The 25,300-nt window shown below is 38.6% G+C and overlaps 1 protein-coding gene and 1 long non-coding RNA gene across 19 annotated transcripts in view; one reads left to right on the top strand and one right to left on the bottom strand.

Moving 5' to 3' along the window:
- The window catches only part of LOC106783454 (uncharacterized), a 116,035-nt gene that overhangs the window by 81,987 nt on the left and 8,748 nt on the right, over positions 1 to 25,300 (bottom strand). For all 17 annotated transcript variants that reach the window (XR_011440718.1, XR_011440725.1, XR_002809380.2 and 14 more), the window contains exons 2-4: positions 16,430 to 16,626; positions 15,308 to 15,395; positions 14,562 to 14,668 (exon numbers count right to left, since the gene is read on the bottom strand). This is a non-coding gene — a long non-coding RNA (uncharacterized lncRNA). The remainder of the gene's footprint in view (positions 1 to 14,561; positions 14,669 to 15,307; positions 15,396 to 16,429; positions 16,627 to 25,300) is intronic.
- On the top strand, positions 6,907 to 23,926 carry CCDC179 (coiled-coil domain containing 179). Of its 2 annotated transcripts, XM_014741942.3 has the most exons (5): positions 6,907 to 7,027; positions 10,991 to 13,156; positions 13,985 to 14,029; positions 15,363 to 15,532; positions 23,726 to 23,926. In XM_014741942.3, exons 2-5 carry the CDS (start codon positions 13,112 to 13,114, stop codon positions 23,808 to 23,810), a joined length of 345 nt encoding a protein of 114 aa, XP_014597428.1. In that variant the 5' UTR covers positions 6,907 to 7,027; positions 10,991 to 13,111; the 3' UTR covers positions 23,811 to 23,926.

Genomic DNA, 25,300 nt, shown 5'->3' with positions numbered 1-25,300 from the left:
CTCAGGTTTTAAAAGCTTGGATTTAATTCTTCCTAAGAGTTTTCGGACTCAGATCAACCCTCTGGAGACACAAAGAACAAGCTTCACCTCTCCTTCACATGACAGCCTTGCAGATATCTGAAGTCAGCTATTGTCTGCATCCTGAGGTTTCTCTTAAGGGTAAACATTTTGTCAATGAAAAATATTCTAAATTCATCAAATCAATTACACTTTCCACAGGTCTCTGGCTTTTTCTTTGATCATCCATTCCATCGATCTACCAATATTTACCGAGAGCTTCCTACGTCAAGTATGATACTCCCACTCACTAGGAACTCAATACTGAGAAAGGTGAACACTCCTCTGTTCTCATGAAGCTTACGTTAGAGTCAGGGAAAAAAGACATTGACAATTTATGCCCCATAAGCCATGTCCGATTACAGAGGGGAGTGCCATAAAGGAGAGTTACTAGTGCTGTGGCATAATAGAGAGCCCTGACCTGGACCGCAGTGATAGGGCAGGCTTCCCTGAGAAAGTGATGTTTGAGTTCTGATCCAAAGAATGTGTATGAGCCATCTAGGTGAAGAGGAGCTTTGCTGATAGAAAGAAGACGTGGACAAGACCTAGGAGGATTGGAGGGGGCAGGAGGGGATGTAAGTCAACTACCAGGCAGTAATGGGAATGGTCCAGCAGCTGAGGCTAGAGGATGCAAGAGATGGAGTGCCTGTTGAGAAATAGATGAATTTAAGAGATATTTAATAGGTGAGTATTTAGAATTCCAAATGAACCAGCAACAATTTTTAGAAAACAGTTTTTGCTTATATGAAAGTTTGAAACAGTTATAAAGCAGTTTAATTTTTTTCCTATTATTTTAAAGTTATTAAAGACTTGAACATTGACAACAGAATATACAAAGATATTACCATTAAGTAGTATTTTAGAAAAGTCTACAAAGTACAATAGAAGAAATATTCAATGCACTTTTTTCTAATTTAGACATGTCAGAAAGTATATGTGCAGGTTTCTGAATCTCCTGATTCAGTGTTTCATCCTCCTAAGAGAATCTTAATGAAAGAATAGAAGGAGAAAAGCAAGGAATTTAGACATAGATAACAAGTGCTTATACTTCTTAAAAAGTATTATCTTGAAACATATGAAGATAGAGAAACAGTAAAATAAAAATATTTAAATACAATATTTTTTTCCTTGCAAAGACTCAGTGATAAAAAGTATAGTAGGAAAGTATTTTTTGCTTTCATGAGCTGGTCAGAGTTCTTTTATTGTAAAAGTAATAGATTTGAAGTTTAAACTGGAAGGTACTGAAGATATTGAAGAATTTAAACAATTATGTCAATAATACCCTGATTATAAATTCTGGAATTCAGTGAAATTGAAATTGACTACTTCAAATCATACACTGGTTTTAAAGGTTGGTCCCCTAGCACCATCTTCTGGCCATATGATAATTTTTGTTTTTCCCCCCACTACAGATTGTGACTGGTATAAATATTATGATTGTGGTGCCACCTGCTGGATTCTTTTTCCAAAAAAATGAACACATATCCTGAAGAGTTGTAGCTGGGAAATTAGATGATTACACTGCAGGGGTATGACTCTTAATCACTTCAGGAAAAAAAGTGATATTTGCAAATTAGCCAGACCTCCTGAGTCTAAGAATTATTCTAAATTTTTCATACATAATGTCTACTATTCTCTAGAATTATTATGTGTTCTATTTATTCTTACGGAGAGAGTCATTCTCTATTTTCTCTTTTGTTGTCTCCATGCAAACTTCAGCCACATGCAAAATTATCCCCACACAGTTTAAGAGGAAAATAAACTAATACTTGAGCACATTTTAATGCATTATTCCTTAAATCTTACAACTCTGTGAAGGAGACAACATTAGCCCCACTTTAGTGACTGGAAATATTTAACATTATTTAACCTGAGCTTTTTGATTATGCATTTCAAATATTCTCTCAACTGGTAATAAATGCCAATCAGGGTCCTCCCCTAAAGCTGGGCGTGGGAGTGAAGACTCTCTCCTAGGTAGTGGGTCAAACTGTAAAGAAGGATGGTAGCCTAGGACGGAGGGGGTGCTAGACATCCCCATTAGCTGCGAGAATACCTATGAGCAGCGGGAGAGACTAAGGCCAACCTACAGAGGGAGGCAAAGCTAACAGAGATGAGTAATTACCATTTGACTGAATCAAATTTCTTCCTATATTTCCCAGTCATGCAAACCAAAATAACAATCCCTTTCAGTTTGTTACCTTCATAAGTATTTATGTTCTTGCAACTAAAGGAATACTAACTAATAAAATACTCCAAAAATATTTATTGATTTAGTAAATGTTGAATGGAATGATCTTGGTTAGTTCTTCTAAGTTCTCTGAGCTTCATGTTTTTTACTACATTATAAAATAAAGGGAAGCTTATACACTTTGTCTTCCTCCCAAGGTTAATGGGGTTCAAATGAAATGAATGTCACATAAAATAGATTTAGACACATTATAAATGTGCTATATAAATGTCAAAGTCAGAGTATCCAAAGCTGCCACGTTGCTGTGGAAATCAATCCATGTGCCCAGCATAGTGCTCCTTAAATATGGTTCAGTAAGTTTAACCTGTTTCATTGTGTCAATTCTAACCCATAAAGATATGGATGGAGAGCTGTCCAAGGGTTTTGTTATTTAATAAGCTCTGTAACTCAATGTTACGACAGCATAAGTTGATTAAAGTATCAGTAGAAAAATCATTGACATCCGTATTTGTCACACAATAGGCTCTTGAAAGAAAAATGCTTTATAAGAAACAACAGTGCATTTGCATTTTTTCTCTTTTGTGAAAAAGTGAAGTTATTGTATTTGTCTATGCAAAGTGAGATCATTTCCCACACTGGTTTTTCAGCTCCTGCTATCCGGAAAATGTCTTCTCTGAAATGCTCATCCACCTCTTAGTGTTCTTGTGATTGGATGAAGAATCAGAAAAGCAATTCATATTTATTTCCGTAATGTTACATACCCAATGCAGTTTTGGTAGGCTAATTAAATAAAGATTGAAGATAAGATGGAATCAGATGGCTTAGAAGAATGATGCCTTCAGTAGAGATGAACATATCTTAAATAAGATTCATTTTTCCTGCTTTACAAATAGGTCTGTGTATTATTTGAAGCCTCAGTTTCATACTGTGTATTTTCATGTGCTCTCAAAATAGCAACTTGGTGTAGAAAAGTGTATGCTAGTCCAAATTAGAGAATATGTGAAGGAAGAGATTTGTTATCCTTTAAACCTGAATACAATTATCTAAACACACAACTTTAGCATGCTTACCTTTCCATTCAACCTTTCCTATCATTTGAGATTTTAAGACTTTTAAGTACTATAAGAAGACCTCTCTCCATCACTAAAATTTGTCTTAATCTTTGTACTGAAAATAAATGCCATTGTTCTTTTTTCCACTAAGTATAAGCCAAACAAAGATGGCAAAAAAAATAATAATTGATTAAAAAGAGTCTTCAAATGAGTTTTTTTTCCGCCCTCCTGTAAATTCACATAAAACAGTATGAACGTAGAGTAAAATCAAGAGGAACAAGGAGCTGTAACTATCCATAACAGATCATAAGTCCTGAGCATTACCGACCCTTACATCAAGTTACCTTCACTATGCAATTCCAGAAATGCATGCTATTATCTAATAAAGATGCATCTAATGTAGAGCCATTTAAGGCACACCTATCCAGATTAAAAGTTAAGTACTCAACAATTATCAAGTGTGACAATAAATCATTCATTTCATCTTTGTTTTAATCAGTACCTAAAAATCAGTGTTAGATCCCAAAATTCAGGGTTGTTTTTCCCAAATGGGAGTTAATTTCCAATCCAGTTAAAAAATCCACTAATAGTTCATCTTTAGATTCATAACATTTCCAAGAGGAAACATGAAAGTATCATTACTTTTGGAAGATTTCTACAGATAGAAGATCGCCCCTGATGGGGAGGAGACAGTGAAGTATTGCACGACAAGCTCTTTTGTGCTGTCGCCTCTCTATTCAGTAAACTATGAGGATCCAGGGTACTCTTCCGTGTGAAGATCCGCCTTTCAGGATGAAGCAAGAACCATGCATCCTACAACCTTCACTTCCAGAAATCAGAGCATAGATGAGAAACTGAGATGAGCAGGCTCCTGCGTGTTTCTGCAGGCTGACTGCACGTAATGAAATGGGAGTCAGGACAGACTTGAGGGATGAGAAATGTCCTGCACTGTTAAATTAATTCAACAAGGAGGCCATTAGACTGAGGCGGCTCTAAAGCTAGGGGAGGCCTATGGAAGCAAAGTGAAATCTAAGCCTGTAAATGCATCAAGGTTAGGAAATCAAGATGCCAAGGACAACCAATCACACACAGCCAGCTAGGCTTTAAGCTACAGCCAATGGAATAATTTGCTTCCGCACTTTATATAAACCTTTCCCCAGCTCCTGTCAGCGGAGGGCTCCTGACCGCTTCCGGTTTGGTACTGCCCTATTCCAAATGATTCTTGCTCAAATAAACAAAAATTTTAACAGGCCTCAGTTTATCTTTTAACAGCACCATCCTTTGAAGCATATGTGTGTGTATGTGTCTGTGTATCTCTGTGTCTGATGAACTAACGGTAGGACGGGGTTCTTTCTGGTAAAGAACTGTGTTTGCAGTCCTTTCCAAACATTTTGAATTGTAATGTAGGATTGACAAAAAGTTAAAACCTTCCAACTAAGGGAGAAAGAGACCATTTGGGAGGGTAAATCTCCCCAAAGTTTTTTTTATCAATTTGACTATTTAAACTTTTAGAGATGCAGCCGTAAGAGCCATATGTTTACTTGCAGTATATACTTAATTTATTAATTTTCTTGCACATTCATATTTAAAACCACATTATATAAATAAAATATTAGTTTAGAAATATTGCTTAGCCACATTTCATTATACAGTCTTATTCAGCCTCTTTGTATGCATTTTAAGCTTCATGGTCTTAATTGTCACCAGAGCCACTTTTTGAGCAGTTTTCAAACACACTGATTTTCACTCTCATCTCAGAGCTCAAAATATAGCACTTTTTAAATTCTAATTTGATGCTGCTCCATGTTACTAGGAATTTCTCCAAAGCCTAAGTCCCCTTTCACATGATGGTTTTTGTTCTTTTCCTTTGTGCTTTAAGTGTATATTTAGGATCTCCAAAATATAGCCATTTATTGATTCTATTCATTTCTAAAGTGATCTTTAAAAGGCTTATTTACAATGTCTTTCAGAACTTCCAAATATGAAGCTGTACCCCAAGAGATAACGACTGAACTTCTTTACCTTGTGTTTTTACTGATTCTGATAGGTGACCTCGATAAGCATCCAATGCTGGCATTCATTAAGGCCATTTCTGACTAGTGCATTTTCCTGAAAAACTTTTTCAAAAGAAAGTAATTGAGAAAGAGCTCTGAAATACAGAGACCTTATAAGGGTTCTGACACAAAGCGACTCACTCTTTTCTGAGGCATAATTTTGAGGAAAGACCTAACCTTATATTGGGGCAGTCATGACAGGTGCAGAGTCAGCCAAGGTAAGGGGGCTGCAATGCAGAGCAAGTGCAGGACAACTGAGAAGAAAGCTGACTGAGTGGGAGCAGAGTTCATGGAGCACGAGGTCCTTACGGCTCAGGAAGTGGGAGGGAGGAGTGGAGGAAGGAGAGGAGAGAAACAGTGAGAAAAGCAGCAATCGCCACTGGTTTGTGGTTCTTCCGTTTTCTAATCTCATCTCCCAATTCCATCTCTCTCCATTTAACCTCCCCTCTTTACGTTGCCAGATTCCACCCACAGTTTTCTCACCACCCCAGGCGAATGTAAAGGTGACCCCTCAAATGCTCGCTCCCTCCCTATGGAACTGTGTCTTGTGGACTGTCTGTGACTTGCCTCTCATCTCTCCTCTGGTTCATGCCCTACCTACACATGAACATCAAGGTAATTTAGGCAGAGGTCCATGCCTGCCTCTGATTTCCTATGCCCTGTGGAATTTCATTAGCCCAGGCCCCTTCTCTACTCTCCTGCAGCTCTTGTTCTGCCTTGTTCTTTCTGGTCACAGTCTTAGGGGCTTAGTTTTCATGCATCTGCCAGGCCCAAGATTTATGCAGCAGCATTGTCAGCTAGTAGCTCCCCACCTCTGCCAGCTATTCCTGCACCCAGCCTCAACCAGAGCCCTGACTTACCTGCTGGTCCAGAAGGAATTCATAAATCAGAACACAGTGGCAAATGATTTGTGTCATACCAAAGGGATATGTGATTAGAAGTGCCATAAGGAACTTGTCAAAGACACTTTCTCAAAGATAATAACAGCAACAGCTGTCATTTGTTACCTCCAGCATTCTAACTGCAGCAGCCGGCTAATTGCTTTCTTTACAATGAAAGGCCGGGTGACCTAAAGACACAGTAAGCGTGGCCCTAGCTCTACCCCACAGAGGTGAGGAGTTACAGCTCCACAGGGTGGAAAAAACAAGCAGATCCTTGTGAGGCAAAGGATAAGCAGGTGAAGTTAATCCCTATCCAGGTTCGGTTCAGATGTGCAGAAGCCCTAAGGATGAAAATGTATAATGCCCTTCTTATATGTAATACAAAACTAAAAGGCAAAAGTATCTGTGGTAGCTTAATAATTGTTCCCAAAGTTATGTCCACGTCATAATCCCTGGAATTTATGAATGTTGCCTTATTTGGAAAAAAAGCATCTTTGCAGATGTGATTGGGGATTTTGAGGACATCCTCCTGGATTATCTGGGTGGGCCCTAAATACCATCACAAGTGTCTTTACAAGAAAGAGGCAGAAAGAGAGATTAGACACACACAGAGGAGAAAAAGTGAGGATGGAGACAGAGATTGGAATGATGTGGCTTCAAACCAATGAATGCAGGCAGCCACCGGAAGGTAGAAGAGCCAAGCATGGGTACTTCCCCAGAGCCTGGAGCCCGTTGAGAGAGCAAGGCCCTGCTGACACTCTGACTGCAGACTTCTGGCCTCCAGACGTGTGAAAGGTAAACTTCTATTGTTCAAAGCCACCACATTGTTGTCATTGGTCACAGTAGCAATAGGAAACTAATATACTAACCCATGAAATAAATATAAGACAGTCCAAAAGAAATGCTGTATTTTTCCCCTAGCTTAACTCCTTCCTTGATTTCTTTTTGCAATATTAACTCTAGAAATTTATCTAAGTTAGTTTCTAGGTTAGGGAGAAGTTTACTGAACAACCTTCAATATGGACTAGGAGTCTAAAGCATATCCAGATTCCAGCAATATATTTGAAAAAGTCTTTCATGATATTGATGTGGATGAGAAGGATATAATCAGAACTAATTGATATCAAACTTGAGTGAATCTGTAACTGAATGAACAAGTCTACCAAAAGGTACCAGTAAATAATTACTGCTGAACCTGCAGGGCGGCTTTCTGTGCTGGGCTGCAGGGCATCTTCCCAGCCCTGTTCTGTTCAGAGTTTTCATCACAAATTTGGATGATGACATAACATGTTCATCTAGTGAGCAGATGACATGGAGGTGCTGAGTTATAGAGAACAAAGAAGGCTCTTGACAGGATGGGACGCTAAGTTGAATCTAAACAGATGTAACAATGTAGAAAAGTTTAAACGTCTATACCCTAGATTTCACAATTTAACTGCCCAGGTACAGAGAAGGGAAAATCTTCTATAAACTCAGTACATGGCAATCATAATGAAAAATTACACTAAATACTATTGTGTGCCAGGTGTTGATAGTTGGATGGATAGAGAGAGAGAGAGAGATTTCTCATAAACTTTGTAGGGTATGTTCAAGACCGCCTACACAATCTGCATGTCCTGGTGCAAAATGAACATGCAGGGCCACTTGCTTAAAAATTAAGGATTATAAGACAGCAAGAGCAGAGCATTAGTCTTCCTAAGCATGACTCCCTGTGTGACCACACAGGCTGTACACCCATGAAGTCAGCCCTGCACTGGTATTATTTTACACGGGACCCATTTATGTAGGAATCCTACCTGCCTGCTTAGTACTAAAACTCCAGCACAAGGCACAGAGCCTGGAGTAAAAGAGGCACTCAGCGGATATAGATATTTGTAGTATGAAAGAATGGCCAAAAAGAAAGTGATGAATCTGTCAAATCGTATTTACTAAACAGACAAATAAATAGCATTGTATCGTGGAAGGGGAACCCACTTTAATAGGAAGAAAAATTTCCAGTATTTCAAGAATCTTAGGACCTAGAAAAGATTTACTCTCCCAAATTTTATTTTAAAAAATAAAGTCACAAGAAAATCCTAAATATATAAGTTAATCACAATTCTCCCATTTACTTTGGAAAATAGCTTCAGATCAAAAGATAAACAGTTATATTGAAATTCAAGTAAATAAGTAAAGTTTCTTATTGCCCCAAAAAAGATTTCCTAGCCCGTTGGAAGCCCAGAAAACAGACACTCTGTGAATAATGGTACAAGATACATCGGTGTTGATTCCATTTGTATTTCTGCACAAGTTGTTTCATTTACGTGGAAAAGCTTACAAGTTAATTTGTTACGAACTTGCCCCATATTCGCATAATCTTACAAAAGTAAGATCTAATTACAGAAACATCAAACAAACCCGACAAGCTTTTTTTTCTTAAAATGTGAATGAAATATTTAAATGTTCCTATAAACTCAGTTGCTAAATAACCAAGCTTTGAATTACTGGGGACGATAGACAAGAAAGCTAAGAGATATAAACTTCAAATTATTTCATTTGCAAAAAATGAAAGAAAATACTTAATATTTATACTAAGGAAAATTGTGTGGATATTCTATTTGATAAACCTTAGCCTGTTTTACAGGATACAGATATTGTATTAGTACTGCAATGCTATTTTAACTATTTCATCAGCATAGATTTATCAAATACCCAGAGAAAGATAATAAAACACCAGTATGGAAACGCCCTAAAAAGCTATTATGAAACAGCTACTTAAGATATAAAACAAAAATTAGCAAATCTTGCTTAGAGAGAAAATGAGATACATAATGGGATGTGGGGAAAATCTGGTTTAATATTGAGATTCAGAGTTGATGTAGTTTATGACATAGCAAGGCCATTCTTAAAACGATATAAAATAACATTTAGTTATTTAGAAACAACTACTATCTTTAATCTAGAATCCTCTGAATACAAGTGAGAAAGACTATAGATGGCACACTGAAAAGGGGTCCCACAAGCAGATAAATTGGAGAACATGGTAGAATATATGCCGTCTGGAAATTCATAAACACTTTAGCATATTATAGGTTTTGAGTAGCCCTGCAGTAGATGCTTGTTTAGCTTTGTTTCATCTAGAATGTCCCGAATTTATTTGAACTCAGTACCCATTTTTAGGTAAAAGGGCTTATTTGTTTTGTTTTTCACATAAAATTATAAACATTTTGGGATGGTGGCATTTTCTAGAGTTGACTTTGAGAATTTCAGCTCTCTACCAATCAAACATAAACAAGCAGGAATACTGACCATGCTTGCATTCAGCATTCAGGAGTTTTTCACAATTTTACAGTTAAATTGTATTCGTTTCCTGCAAAAGCATTTTTTTATGCAAATATACTGTCCAGACTTAGGGAGTTAATACTCTTGCCCCTTTCACTCTTGGTCAGATCACATTTTGAGATTTGTGTCTGGTGCCGGACATTGGCTAACTGTAGTGTGATACAGATTATCGACCTGGATGGTGGGACATTTGAAACCATCCCCAAAGACGTAGAGGTGAAGGCCTGCATGTGATTTAGGGCACGAGGGTCCCTGTGCCACTCATTAACCTGCTGTCCATCAGCTCTAAACCCACTCGTCCACATTCTACTTTGTGAAGCCAGGGCTGGGACTCTGCACATTTTACTGCTCTTTAGAAATAAAGAGCTGAAAGGTGAGGCAGCCGGAGTCCTGGTAGGCTTAGCCAAGAGGATGCTGGAGGGAGATTGGAAGGCAGGGGGAGGAGAGAAGGATCTGACACATTCCTGTTTCTGGCTCTCAGCATCTCGCCAGCAACGACATTTCACCTGCAGTAGCAATTGTCTCTAGCACCAGTTGCTTCCAGTTTGTAAGTTCTTTCCACACACCCAGCATTGGTGTTCCTGCTCTTCCTTAATCCTATCAGCACCTGCTGGAGAGTGCCCCCTCCTAAAAGCTCTCCGATCCCCTGCCCTGAAGCATTCCCCACCCATCCAAGCCCCTGTGGTACTAGTTCAGCTCGGCAGTGTTCCCTTCCTCAGAGGTCTGATTCCTGGCTTGTGGGGTCCCTCCTCCAAGTTTCTAGATTCTGACAATCTCAGCGTCTTCCCCCAACTCTATCATCATGTAGAGGAGAATGATGTTATTTGGTGAGGGCCTTGAGAACAGAACTAGAACTAGTGGGTTGAAGTAACAGATTCCAATCATTAAAAGTACCAAAAAATTGAATGGGCTGGACTGAAATTTCCTATCCATTAATTTAATCGAAAGAAGGGGGGACTGCCACTCAATGAACATATTGAAAGGGGATTTAAAGCATCAGATAGGAGATTGGACTGCATGAGATCTAAGGTTCTTCCCATTGGGACGATTCTACAATGTAACCTATAATAAAATATAACTACAACTGCCATTATTAACTCCTCATTCAGTAAAAACTAACTCCCCGATTCCTTACTTATATTATTTCCAATGCTCATAACAACCCTATGTTATTTTATCATTCCCATTTTATAAATGTAGAAAAGGGAACTGAGGCTCATGCAAGGTAATTAACTGGCCAGGATCCCAAAGTGTTCAAGAGAAGGCCGGTGAAGGCAGGATTTGGACTCTTGTGGGTTCCACCGCCTGCTTCCTAACAAATCTCAGACGTGAAACTCTGAAACATTCTTTTCTGGCAGTCTCATGGTGCCTGAATCCAGCTAAACAATGCTTTATTTCAACTTGGTCCCTTCTGGTTTTCGTTTTTGTTTTTTACAGAATAAAGGTGGAGGAAAGGCAATGAGAAGCAATGAATGAAGTGATAACAACTGGAAAATAGCTACGCATTCATCAAACCCATCATACTGATCCATACCCCCTGCCATTTGGACATGCTGCTGCCCCCATCAGCAATGCTCTTTCTGTCTTTAGCTGCCTCATAAACTCCTATACATCCTTAAGGTCCAGCTTATACACTTCCAGGTACACCTTCAGGCTCTGTCCTTATCCTAACACACCAGTTCTGAGGATATTGCACAAATTAGAGGTGGTTACAGGTGAGTCACCTGTGGAAGTATCATTCCAGGAGGGCAAAGGCAGATTAGGAAGCCAGAAGAATGGAACTAATGTGAGTGGCCAATCTGGCTAACTCCACTGGGAAGGTTTCTTGGCATCAACCTGAAGGCTTCATCTTCAGACAGAATTAGAGGCTCTTGCATTTTTGCACGTGTGTCATTATTAAACCTAACAACAGATTGTTTTACCTTTTTTTATTGTTACTAGTTTGTCTGACTTTCTTTGAGGGCAGTAATTGATTGACCTTCGTATTTCCAGGACCCTAGCAGATATGTGATGGTAAGTATCCAAAACATATGTTCTTGAGGCAACATGGTATATTAGAGAAAGCAGAGGATTTCAAGTCAATTCCTGGTTTAGGATCATGAACAAGATTACACAATTTTTCTAAGGCATATTCTTCCCACAGAGGAGAGTTTCAAGACGGGAGTGGTCACAGGGGCAAGATAATTTACTTTTTCTAAGCCTAACTGTTCCAAGAGACCTCTTTGTGGTTTCTAATGCTATGCAAAGGTCATGTGGTAAAGTGTCCATTGACTTCAGCAGAAAGATTATTAGCGGCCATTCTGAAACAGGCACCCATGGGGTAGTAAGGGTTGAAGCAGGTTGCAGTGAGCCAAATATCACACGGGACGTAAAGAAGAGGAGATGAGATTGCAGACAATTCTCATGAACATTTATTGTAAATAGAGGCGATGGGCAATAGTTACAATTAGCTGTGGTTCAAAGGGTTTTGTTTTATTGGTTTGAAGAGGGGAAGAGTTGAGTATTTAAATGTCTAAAGGGAAGAGGCAATCTAGGAAATGGGAACAGAAGTGGAGATTTATTCGAGATAAGAGGATGACAGGGAAAAGGACAGTGTGGCTACAGACAAGGTAATAGGGCTACTGGTGGCAAAGAATTGAGGTAGCTCCAGCCTGGACTTTTAAGAGCAACCAGTAGCCGAGCACAGTGCTTCAGAGCACAGGCCCTGGAGGCCGACTCTGGACTGCAATCCCAGCTCACCCTCCGCCTGTAGACCCTGGGACAAGTGATCTAACACGCCAGAGCCTTGTTTCCCAGATGGTGATGATCACGCACCTACCCTCTGGAGTTGGTGGAAGGGGTTGAGTCAACATGTGTAAGTCCACGCAACAGTGCTGAGCGTAAGTTCCATGTAGGTGTTAGCTGTTATCAGTGTGTGAAGCAACCGTCTGCCTCCTTCTGCTGGAAGTGACCGGGAGGGAGATGGTGGGCTCAGAGATTTTAATAGCGGGAAGACAGTTTGAAGGGAACGCTGCAGAGTACAGAAAAGAAAGCTAGTGCAGCATAAAAGAAGTGGAAGCAGCGGTGAGCAGCCAGTTTAAGCTGGAGATGACGAATATGTATTGCAGAATCTTCAAATCTCCCCACCTCCCACCCCTTCAGCATAGTTCTTGACAGCGAGAAGGCAGATCGTTGGATGGATCCAACTGGAAGTTGTGATGGAAGAACAAGGAGGTGATGGAATTGAGAACCTTGATGACAGACTAAAGTGAGGGACCATGGAATCTAAGTCAGTTGTGTTAAGAAGTGGGCTCCATAGAGAAAGAGTAGAGAGATGAGGAATAGAAAAGATAGAAAATTGGTATAATGTGGTTGTCTGTGTGAGAGAGGGGGAGGGATTGGGAATTGCGGCAACCTGACATCCCTAATGCTGCCGATGCTCTCCAGACAGATAGGGACCACACGGGAGGGGCGGGGCCCGGGCCCGGACAAAGAGAATTGTGATGGGGCGGGGCTCCGCGACCCACTGTCACTCGTCGGGCTCAGGCCGTGGGCGCCGGGCGCTCGAGGCTCTGCAGCATGTGCCTGCGCTGTACGGAGGACGACTCCACCCAGGTCAACCCCGTGAGTGCTTACCCAGGCCTCGCCCCGGAGGCCGCGCTCCTGCCCTGGCGCGGGTTGGTGCTGGGGGTGGGAAACCCCGGGGTAAGCAGACGGACCAGATCCTGGGGTGCAGGCCCCACCCCGCGCCTGCTAGGAGCCAGGCACGCTGGGTCATGTTTGTTGACTGACCCATTGACTCGCCCTAGAAAGTAGGGTGAGAATTACAGAGGTGGGGTGCTGGGGGGGAGGGGGGGTCAGGATAAACTTCTCAATATTCAGATGGGGAGGAGATTGCTTTTGGGTCTTTGGGTTAAGCAGTTGGATCAAAATGAGGGAAGGGGAAGGTATTTAAGGTACTATTTAGAAATTAGGGGAAGGAGTGGGAAACCTATAAACGAACAGCCAAGCTCCCTGTGCCTCAGAAAACCATACACCTGCTGGGGTTCCTCAATCACCCCAGCTTTTTCAGGCTTTAGAAGCCAGATTAAAGGCAGTTCTTAAGCAAAGAGCAGCGTGGCACCACTGAAGTCACGTACCAACAGAAGCATGAATTTTTGGATTTCTTGTACACCCTTTCCTACCTCCGAATAAATCTCAAGACTCTATATGTTCCCTGTAATGTGCTTCACAGCTCGTTATTTTTTCTCATAATACTATCCCTATCCCCCCACCCTCGGTTTTTACCTTGATGGTGTTATTCTGATCCTGCCTCTTGCACTTGAGATGGTATGCACATATTACATAAATAAATTTAAAAAAGTAGCATAGAATTCCTATTATAACAATTAATTTTTCTGTTTGCTTATGACTTTTATGTTTGTTTGTTTTTTAATTTTATGTATTATGTAGGAAGGACCAGGGAGATACCATCCTTCAGAGGTCACTGCAAGGCAGGTAATGTTTAAATAAACAATTTGGGGTATTTCAAAATTATGACTTTACCTTGTTCCTTTATGTGTGGTCCCTCATGTGGTAGAACTTTTATTAGCCAGACACTTGCGTTATCTTCCTCTGGATTCTGGGATCTTGTGACTACTATTAGAATGAGTCTTAATTAGCGTAACCTAAATGGCTTATGTTCTCCTTTTTTAATGTAACATTTGATACTTACACAAGAATATATGTAGCATATATAACTTGTAAAGCAGAACAATAAAATACAGCTCCAACTTAAGACACCATTATACGAGTATCCTTGAACTCACCTAGGGGCTGCTCCCCTCATTCTCCCCGCGTCTGTCCCGGAGGTAACCACTATCTTGGATTTTATTTTTATCAATCTCATGTTTTCTTTAATAGTCTGTCACATATGTGGCTCTGAAAGTAGATTGCTTGGTTTTGAACTTCATAAATATATGGTCACGCAAAATTTAGTGTTTTCTTCTCAACACTGTTTCCTAACATCCGTCCATAGTGTCGTACTTACTTATAGTTCGTTTATTTTCACTGCTGTTGAATAGTTCCTTGTGGAAAATAGCCCAGTTCATTAATCCTTTCTCCTGTTGATGGACATTGGATTGTTTCCACATTTTCCTGTAATGAACAGTCCTACTGTGAACATTCTATGAACAAGAATTTCACTTGGTTCTTTTGGCAGGAGCAGAATGACTGGATCGTAGGGAAGGCACATTTTTCATTGTTATAAAGTAATGCCACATTGCTCTCAAAGCAGTTGTGCCAAGTGCACTCCCACGTGCAGTGGGTGAAAGTTCCTATCACTCATCCCCTCTCCACTCTAATAGTCCGTTATCTTCAAAGCACTCTAGTTTGGTCCCCTAGGACTGCTGCATACAGACACCATACAATGCGGACATTAAGAGCTCTGCGTGAAATGCAGCATTTAAGAGAACTAAAGAATGTGCATGGATTTTGCTTTCTTATTTCTATAAAGAAAGTCTCTTTGGGGTTTTTAATGAAATTACCTTTAAAATAAAAGTAAACACATATATCCCTGAATCTTGGATCTACAATGTGCACAGCTGGTGAAGTGGGAATCAAGAGTAAAGAGTCTTTATTTGAAAACAGCACCAATGCTCCAGTTTTTCTTCATCTATGAACCTCACATTTGAAAAAAGGATTTTTCCTACTTCCACGATGCTAAGTAAAATATGTGCATGCATTGTGTTTATCTCTTTGTATTGCCACAAACCAAAAGTATAATCAGCATGTTACCTTTGTATGTTATAAAAGATATGATTTGTTTTCTTTCCTTTTAATTTTCCAAAAGTCCATGGCTAGACGTATTGAGAATATGCAAAACCTGAGGAAAGAAAAGAGGAAATTTAGCAAACGGTTTTCAAGGCCTACTCCTGTTCCAGAACCAGGCCTCCTCGTAAGTACAGAGGCTTCACTGAAGCTCACTGACCCTTCAATGCAACAGACATCCTCATTTTTCATGTATGTAATATGCACTCTAAATTTTGCTCTTCCCCTTTCCTTTGAGAAATATGTAGTTGCAGTCTGGGAAGTAACTTAAAAACTCCATTACTCAGATTCTCATCTGTTATTTAAATCTCCTTCGCAGCCCTCTCCTGGAGATGATGTGGTTTAATGAACAGAGTACCATCTTTGAAATCACATTGTTCTGGATTCCAGTTTTTGCTTTGCCATATATTATCTGACTGCCCAAAGTTAGTCACTTAAATCTTTTGGATTATGTTATTTGGAAAATAAATTACAAAATCTTCTGCCAAATAGTCATTCACCCTAGGACTGACCAATTGCAACATCAGGAAACTCTACACCAATCACAGCTTATTCCATCTTTGCACATCTTTGACATGGATTTAAAAATTCTTTCTATAACACATCATATTGTCTCCATGAGCCTTTTGCATGTGCTAATTATATTTCTTGTCACCAGACATACATCCGATGGCCCCTCCATTTGAAAAGCCTTCAGATATTTGAGAACAACTGTTACCTTCCTACATATTCAGGCTTTTCTTCAGGGTAAAAGTCCCCATTTTTCTCATCCATTCCTTTTTCAACTTAGTAGTGAGCCCAGGCCTTATTCGGGCAATCTCCAGGAAGAGGATTATATTTCATCATAGAAGGATTTGGGAAACGTTATATTTCCAATAATTAAGATTTTTTTCTGTTGATTTTATTGTTGAAGTATTTTATGAGCGCAATTAATGAATAGCTATGTCAGTTAGAAACTGCTAACTTTAGTTCCTTATAAGAGAAACTCAACTACAGTGGCTTAACCAAATAGGAGCATATATTTTTTTCTCCAAACAAAAACTCCTGACCTAGGCAGTCTAGGGCTCATATGGTGGTTCCAGAAATTACCAAAGAATTCCCAGGTTCCTTCTGTTTTTATGATCCTTCTTCAGACTCTTCACATGGCTTTAATTCTCATGGCCTCCAAGATCCTTCCCCATCAGCAGACATGGTGTCCACATTCCAAGAGAAAAGGGTATAGGTCAAAAGGCAAAAAGTATATGCCTGCTGAGTCAGTTCCCTTTTGATCAGGAAAATAGCGTCCTCTGGAAAAAAAAAAATATATATATATATATATAGTTTTATATTTTTATCAGCTTCATTAAAGTATAGTTGACATACAATAAACTGCACATATTTAAGGTGTGCATTTTTTAATGTTTTGACACACGTACACCCATGAAACATCACTGCAACCAAGATAACGAACATATCCATCACCCTCAAAATTTTTCTTGTGCGTCCTTTTTATTTAAATTACTAGGCTTTATTTTTTAGAGCCATTTCAGGTTTTCAGAGAAATTGAGCAGAAAGTTCAGAGAGTTCCCAGATACTCCCTTTCCTTCCCCCTCAACAGTTTCTCCTATTATTGACATCTTGCCTTGGTATAATACATTTGTTACAGTCGATGAACCAATATCAATACATTATTATTAACTAAAGTCCCATAGTTTACATGAGGATTCACTCTTTGTCTTGTACAGTTCTATGAGTTTTGACAAATGCATAATGTCTTGAATCCACCATTACATTATCATAAGGAATAGTTTCATTGGCAACAGATGTTAGCTCAGGGCTAGTCTTCCTCAGCAAAAAAAAAAAAGTTTCACTGCCCTAAAACTCCACTGTACTCCACCTATTCGTTCCTTCCCTCCTCCTCTTCCCCCTCAAGCCCCTGATAACCATGGATCTTTCCAATGTCTCTATAATTTTGCCTTTTCCAGAATGCCGTATAGTTGGAATCACACAGTATGTAGCCTTTCAAACTGGCTTCTTTGACTTGGAATATGCATTTAAGTGAAATATCTTTTCATGGCTTGATAACCCATTTGTTTTTATCATTGAATAATATTCCATTGTATGGATGTACCCCAGTTTATTAATATACTTATTGAAAGACATCTTGGTTTCTTCCAGTTACTAGCAATCAAAAATAAAGCTGCTATAACATTTATGTGCAGGTTTTTGCATGGACTTGTTTTCCACCCATTTGGGTAAATACCTAGGAGCACACTTGCTGGATCACATGGTAAAACTGTTTTTCACTACGTACAAAACTGCTAAACTTTCTTCCAAAGCAGCTGAGTCATTTTATAGTCCCTCCAGCAATGAGTGAGAGTTCCTGTTGCTCCACAGCCTTGCCAACATTTGATGTTATCAGTGTTTTGATTTTAGCAATTCTGACAGGTGTGTAGTGATATCTCATTGTTCTAATTTGCAATTCCCTAATGACATATACTATTGACAGTCTTCTCATATGCTTATTTGCCGTCTGTATAACTTCTTTGGTGAGGTGTCTGTTCATATCTTTTGCCCACTTTTTAATTGAGTTATTTTCTTACTGTTGAGTTTTAAGAGTCATTTGTATATTTTGGATACCAGTTCTTGATAAGTGTCTTGCAAATATTTTCTCCCAGCCTGTGCCTGGTCTTTTCATTTTTCTAACAGTCTTTCCCAGAGCAGAAGTTTTTCATTTTAATGAAGTCCAACTTCTCAATTATTTCTTTCATGGATCATGCTTTTGGTGTTGTATCTAAAAACACACTGCCAAACCCAAGGTCACATAGTTTTTCTCCTGTGTTATCTTCTAGAAGTTTTACACTTTTGAATTTTACATTTAGATCTATGGCAAATTTTGTGTTCATTTTAATGGAAGGTGTAAGGCAAGTGTCTAGTTTTTTTTGTTTTTTTTTTTTGGCATGTGGATGTTGTTCCAGTAGTTCCAGCACCGTTTGTTGAAAAGACTGTCCTTTATCTGTTGTATTGCCTTTGCTCCTTTGTCAAAGATCTGTTGATTATCTGTGGGGGTCTGTTTCTGGGCTCTCTATTCTGTTTCACTGAATGAAATATTCATCTGATCACACTGTCTTGATTACTATAGCTTTACACTAAGTCTTGAAGATAGGTACTATCAGTCTTTTAACTTTGTTCTTCTCCTTCAGTGTTGGCAATTCTGGATCTTTCGGCTTTCCATGTAAAATTTAGAATCAGTTTGTCAAACTCTACAAAGTAACTTCCTGGAATTTAAATTGGGATTGTGTTGACTCTATAGATGAATTTGGAAAGAAGTGACATCTTAATAATATTGAGTCTTCTTATAAACGAATATTGATTTTCTCCCATTTATTTAAATCATCCTTGGTTTGTTTCATCAGAGTTTTGGAGTTTTCCTCATTCATATTATGAACACATTTTGTTAGATGTATACGTAAGTATTTCATTTCTTTGGTGCTAATGTAAAAGATGTTCTGTATTTTAATTTCAAATTCAAATCGTTCATTGCTAGTATATAGGAAGTCAAGTGACCTTTCTATGTTAAACTTATATCCTGAAACTTTGCCTAATGATTAATAGTTCAAGGAATTTTTGTGTTTTTGTTAGTGTTGATGTTATTTGTTATTGTTATTGTTGATTCATTGGGATTGTCATCTGTGACAGTTTTATTTCTTCCTTCTCAATTTATATACACTTTGTTTACCTTTCTTGTTTTATATTGCATTAGCTCAGACTTCCAATACGATGTTGAATAGCAGTGGTGAGAAGGGCCATTCTTGCTTTGTTCCTGATCTTAGCTGGAAAGCATCTGATTACTCACCATTGACTGTGATGCCAGCTGTAGGTGCTTTGTAGAGGCAGCTCCCCTGTATTCCTAGTTTACTGAGAGTTTTTATCAGAAATGGGTGTCATATTTTGTCAAATGCTTTTTCTGCATCTATTGATATGATTGTATGACTTTTCCTCTTTAGCCTGTTGATGTGATAGATTATATTAATTGACTTTCAGCCTTGCATACCTGGAATAAATCCCACTGGGTCATGGTATATAATTATTTATATACATTGTTGGATTAAATTTGTTAATATTTTGTTGAGGATTTTTCTGCCTATGCTCTGAGAGAGATTAGTTTGTCATTTCCTTTCTTGTAATGTCTTTGGTTTGGGTATTAGGGTAATGCTGACCTCATAGAATAAGTCAGGAAGTTTTCCCTCTCTCTCTATTTCTACAAGAGATTGTAGAGAATTGGTGTAATTTCCTTTTTAAATGTTTGGCAGAATTCACCAGTGAACCCATCTGGGCCTGGTGCTGTTTTGGAAAGCTATTAATTATTGGTGAAATTTCTTACATTTTTTAATTGTCCCACAGTTCTTAGTCTGTTCCATTTTTTTCATCCTTTTTTGTCTTTGCCTTTTACTTTGAACAATTTCTATTGACATATTGTCAAGCTCTCTTTTTTTTCTCCACCATGTCCAGTCTACTGATGAGCCCATCAGTGGCATTTCATACTTTATGCTACGTTTTAGATTTCTAGCATATGCTTTTGATTCTTAGAGTTTCCCTTTCTCCTTACATTACCCCTCTATTTTTGCATCTTTTCTACTTTTTCCTTTAGAGCCCTTAGCATATTAATCATAATTATTTCAAATTCTCAGTCTGATCATTCCAAAATCTCTGCCATATCTGAGTCTGGATCTGATGCTTGTTTTGTCTCTTCACTATTTTTTGGTTTTGGTTTTGTTTTTGCATTTTAGCATGTCTTGTAATTTTTTGTTGAGAGCCAGTCAAGATATATTGAGTAATAGAAACTGAGGTAGATAATAAGCCTTTAGTGTGAGGTTTCATGTCTACATGGCTGGCATTTAGGCTTTGTTTTCTGTTTGCTCTAGCTGTGGTGTCAGAGGCGTATATTTACTCTGGTGGCCTTACTTTTGTCTTCCCTCTTGTCTTTGGGTTCCCCTAGAGACTCTTTCTTAAATAGGGTCTGAGGCTTGAAGTGCTTTAAGCTGGACCCCCCTAATACTATAAAGGTAAGTGGTGGTGAAGAAACGTGTATTATACTCCTGTGATTAGGTCTCCGTCTTCTGGTGAATCTGTGTCCCTGGGATGTGACCTTCTCAGCTACTTCTTAGCTACTCTCCCTCTTAAGTGAGACAAGAAGGCTACAGGGACTGGAGTGGAGTTGGCTATTTCCTTTCTGCCACACAGAGGGTCCGGATTTGGGTATTTCCTCTCCACAGGTCAGTAGGGTTTAGTAAAACCCAAATTGGCTTTTGTAAAATAGTTTCCCCTGAGGGCATGCCTGATTAAGAAGAACAGAGAGCTCTGGGATATTTCAAAATGGTTGCTTTTCCCCTTCCACTGCCGGAAGCCAAAGGAGAGTTTTGACTTGGCAGGGCTCCTGGAAGTAAAACTCAAGGAAGTATGAGCTCCTCCCTAAGACTGCCCCCCCAGAGTTTTTAACTTTCAAGCTTATCCATACTGAGGCTCCAGCAATTCATCCATTAAGGTTTAGGTGTTCCTGCCAGTATTGGCCCCAGTGGCAGAATCACCTGTTGGTCTCTCCAGTTTTTGGTGATACAGTAGTTTGCCCTACAACCGCAATTCTTTGATGGCTCTAAGAAGAGTTGTTGAGTTTTAGTTTGTTCCGCATTTTTCTTGCTGTGAGGCTAGACGTGATGATTTCCAAGCTCTGTCCTTGTCAGACTGGAAACCCTCACTTATATTTCTTTGGTTAAAACTGAGTCACTGGGCACCCCTAGCTGCAAGTATATTTAGAGTGGTGAAAAACTGAACTGGCTTCCTTGCTGCTCTGAAGAGAACTGAGGTTCCATTCGTGTAGAAGAAAGTACCTTCTGATGATCCTCCTGCTGTAACTCACTCTCCTGAGTTTCTGGAGGAAATGCATATTATGAGTGAAAGTCCAGCCCATTAGCTTTGTTCTCTGTTTGTCTTTGCTTAGTCAAGGGAGCTTATGCATTGCCACCTAGAAACCCAGGATCCTCAACCTTACAGAGTTATTGTACTGTCTTAACTATCTACAAAGCTCCTCCCTTGCTGATAGGCTAGTGTATGTAATCCCACCCCCATAATCATGGCCTCTCTCTTATGCATTAAAATATGCCTACACGTTTGTAATCCCACCCCCATAATCATGGCCTCTCTCTTATGCATTAAAATATGCCTACACAACATAATTTACATCTGCACAGTTATCCCTTAGTAAAGTCTAATGATGCAGGCTATGGGGGAGAGGGAGCAGTGATTCCTGAGACCACCTTTCTCTACGGCATGGCAGTTGCCACCACTTTGGAGCCTTTTACCTCTTGATTCATCTCCACACAGTTTGGTTAATCTTTCTATCGTTTTGCCAGTTCAGATATGTTGTGCCATCAATCTCCTCCCTTTGTGACTTGCCCCTCAACACCAAACCATTTAGGGTTTTCCATTAAAAATCTCCCTTTTCTTTCTTCAGCTGCCAGATGTTTTTTATAGAAACGTCTACAAAATTATTCTGTATCAAGCATCCTACCAACTCACTTGAGACAACTGAAATGTCTCACAAATAAATAAGAATGGAAAAAATAAAATTCATGATATATGAAAAGCCAGAGCTCAATCCGATACTTAGAATTCATTCTCCTTAAGACAAAGATTCTGGAATTGTCTTCAGAACACCCAGATATTGTCTTTTGGTAGTATTAGACAGTCATGAAAGTTCTGATAGCCTGTAAAAGAGAAAATGTACCATTCTCCAAAGAAAAAACCATCAAGGGGCTCAAAGGCTCAGAGTACACACTATGCCAAAGGGCTTCTCCCCATTCACCACAGAGTAATAATAGCAAGGAGGTAGTCGGAAACCGTACTCCAGAGTTTCTCCTACACTTGGACCAAGATGTGTAGCATCGCCTACTTAAGCTCAGGTTCTCAGTGCTTCTCAAATGTGGTCAAAGACCAATTTTGTCTGATTGTGTTTGGTTAGTTTTGGTTTAATTTCCATTATGGACTGATCATTTTGTAACATACAATCAAAATTTCATAGCAACATCAAATTGTTATAAATGAACATAAATGTTTCCTCTCAATTTCTCTACTAATCTTGTTCCAAAGTAGTAATGAATGTAAGAATAGCATCAAAACCAGACCACAAGGAACAACACTACCTTAAAGTGTATTGATTCTTTTCCACTTTTTCTTCTCTTATATCTTTTGCAAATTGTTGTGCTATAAACAGCATCCCTACTAATAGCCTCTTCTCTTTTTCTTTCTGCTTAAATTGATCTTTGGCTTCCAGAAAAATTATAGTAACAGTATTTATACAACTTAAATGGTGTGGGATGAAAATTAAGACCTGAGTCCATACATACAAGGACTTTATTGACCTACAGGTTGTGCCCAGTAGAACAGATGATGCGCGATGAGGCTAGAGCATCCAGTTGCTAAAAGAAGTTTGAAAAAGTATTTTTGTTTTGATTTTTGTCTGTTTAAAGTCTCTATAACAAAGTTTTCTCCCAATTCTATCATTAATTATCTATATTCATGGAATATTTAAATTATCCCGAAATATTAAGGTTAAATTCCTGTCAATACTGATATACATAATCTTGCCATTTTCACATATTTGTCCCTGTGGCTTACTTTGTTTTGACTCATTTCAAGACTTGAAACACTCTCAGCAGATGCAAATAATATGCTTTCTCAGTCAATCACAGACCTGAAGACTTGGAACAGAAAATCTCTATGTTTAACGTCTCTGTCACATCCATTATGTTTAGAAATGACTTTGAGTCTTCCTCCAAAATGTTATTTTTGGTTTCTACAAATTCTTCCTACTTGTGGTGTTTGTTGCTTGACTCAGAAAAAAAAAAATGTTTATATCATATTTATCCCGGGATATGATTTATTTGATAATAGTAATTTTCCTATCTGGCTTACATCTGAATGTGACCTCACTTTAATTTAGAACAGCATTTCTAGCTCATTATACAATTTTTTTTTTTTTTGAGGAAGATTAGCCCTGAGCTAACATCTGTTGCCAATCTTCCTCTTTTTGCTGAGGAAAATTAGCCCTGAGCTAACATCTGTGCCAGTCTTCCTCTACTTTGTATGTGGGATGCCTCCACAGCCTGGCTGATGAGTGGAGCGGGTCCACACCTGGGATCCGAACCCACAAACCTGGGCCACCAAAGCGGAGCACATGGAACTTTTTAACCACTAGGCCACAGGGCAGGGCCTCTATATACAATTTTTTTTAATAAAAAAGCCTTCCCCTTTTGATGCCTTTCCAGATAATTTATAGTTTGCATAAACTTTTCCTTATATAAATTTTAATTGAATTTCTTTTTCGTTGTGCATTTTAATCTCTTCTAGTGGACATAAAGCTGGAATCTGTATGGAAGAAATCACGTGCCAGACCAAAATATGGAGATTTCTAACATCAAGTGACATTTTGTGATTTACCTTCATTTGAAAAATAAAGGCAATATTCTGCCATTTCAGCAAAATAAAAACAGTGCAACCATTTAACATCCAAGCTACAGGCTCTAGAACTTTATTAAATTTCATACCTCACTACCACTTTCTTTTCTGTGCTAAATTTGAGATTTGTTGCTTTTTAACAAATAATAATGAATGTATATAGGCTTGTGAAAATAATATACTTATGTTTAAATTTTTGCAATTGGATTATTGACCTTCACACAGATTTAGAATTATGCTTTAATAATAGGGGAAAAGAGATTTTCTCTGCCATATATTTATAATGACTTATCTTTAAACAAAATATTTAAAATCTTTAAACAGTCCTAGGACAGAGTTTTAATATAACTAAAGCCTATTTGATGTGTTGATATTGCAAATAAGCTAAAGCGTAATTAAAATTTTCACTTAAGGTAAAATTTGATACTGAATTAAATTTTACTTTTATATATGAAACAAATGATAATCATATCTGTCTCTAGAAAATGCTTGCTTCATGACATAAATAATTCATAACATGTAAACAGAATTATCACAATTATTTTATAAATTGAAAAATTACCAACCACAGTCATGCACCACATGACAACATTTCAGTCCAACAGACAGCATGTGCAATGGTGGTCCCCTAAGATTAGTACCATATGGCCTTGTGTAGTAGGCTAGACCATTTAGGTTTGTGTAAATACACTCACTCTAGGATGTTTGCTCAGCAACAAAATCACCTTATGACACATTTCTTAGAACACATCCCCACCGTTAAGCAATACATGACCATGTTGGATTAACATGAACATTATATTCAGTGACTGATTTGCAGTCTCCAGAGTAGTTTGAAGTACAGGGGATTCTGCTTCTGGGCATGATGGAAGTAATAAAATTATGGTTCCACGTAAACAACTAGAAAACAGGACAAGATATTAAAAACAATGATTTTCAGAAATGAAACAAAAGTCAAAAGATGGGCTGTGGTCTCTAAGAGAAGAGAAACAAGGTGAACCTATGACTGTCCATTTACTGCCTGGAAGAGCATTCCAGATCTTGATGCAAGGGAGAGGACCATAAGCAGAGCACAGCAGTTTTCCTGAGTTGAGGAACAGAGATTAGAACTCAGGGAGTCGAGGGTAACTGGAAGTTGTAGGGCAGAATTTCAGAGAGTAAGGAACTATGCAAAGTACTTGGTAGATCTGCATATGGCTTGCAATGAGTCTTTGCTGAATGCTAAGATGTTTGCATAGGGTGAAACTCAGCAAGGTCAAATCTGTTTACTCTTTGTCTATTATCAATGTCTAATGTCTAGTCCTGAGTCAAAATTACTAGGCATGTCAAGAAGAGGAAAAATATAACACATAATCAGGAGGACATCAAGTCAATAGAAAGTGATACAGAAATGAAAAGAGATAATGTAATTAGAATCATTAAACATCTATTATACATATGTTAGCTATGCTCAGCCATTAAAAGAAA

Source organism: Equus caballus, chromosome 7, assembly GCF_041296265.1.
Source record: "Equus caballus isolate H_3958 breed thoroughbred chromosome 7, TB-T2T, whole genome shotgun sequence".
NCBI lineage: Eukaryota > Metazoa > Chordata > Mammalia > Perissodactyla > Equidae > Equus > Equus caballus.
Note: the sequence above shows the minus strand (reverse complement) of the source record. Positions and strands in the feature narration are given on the sequence as shown.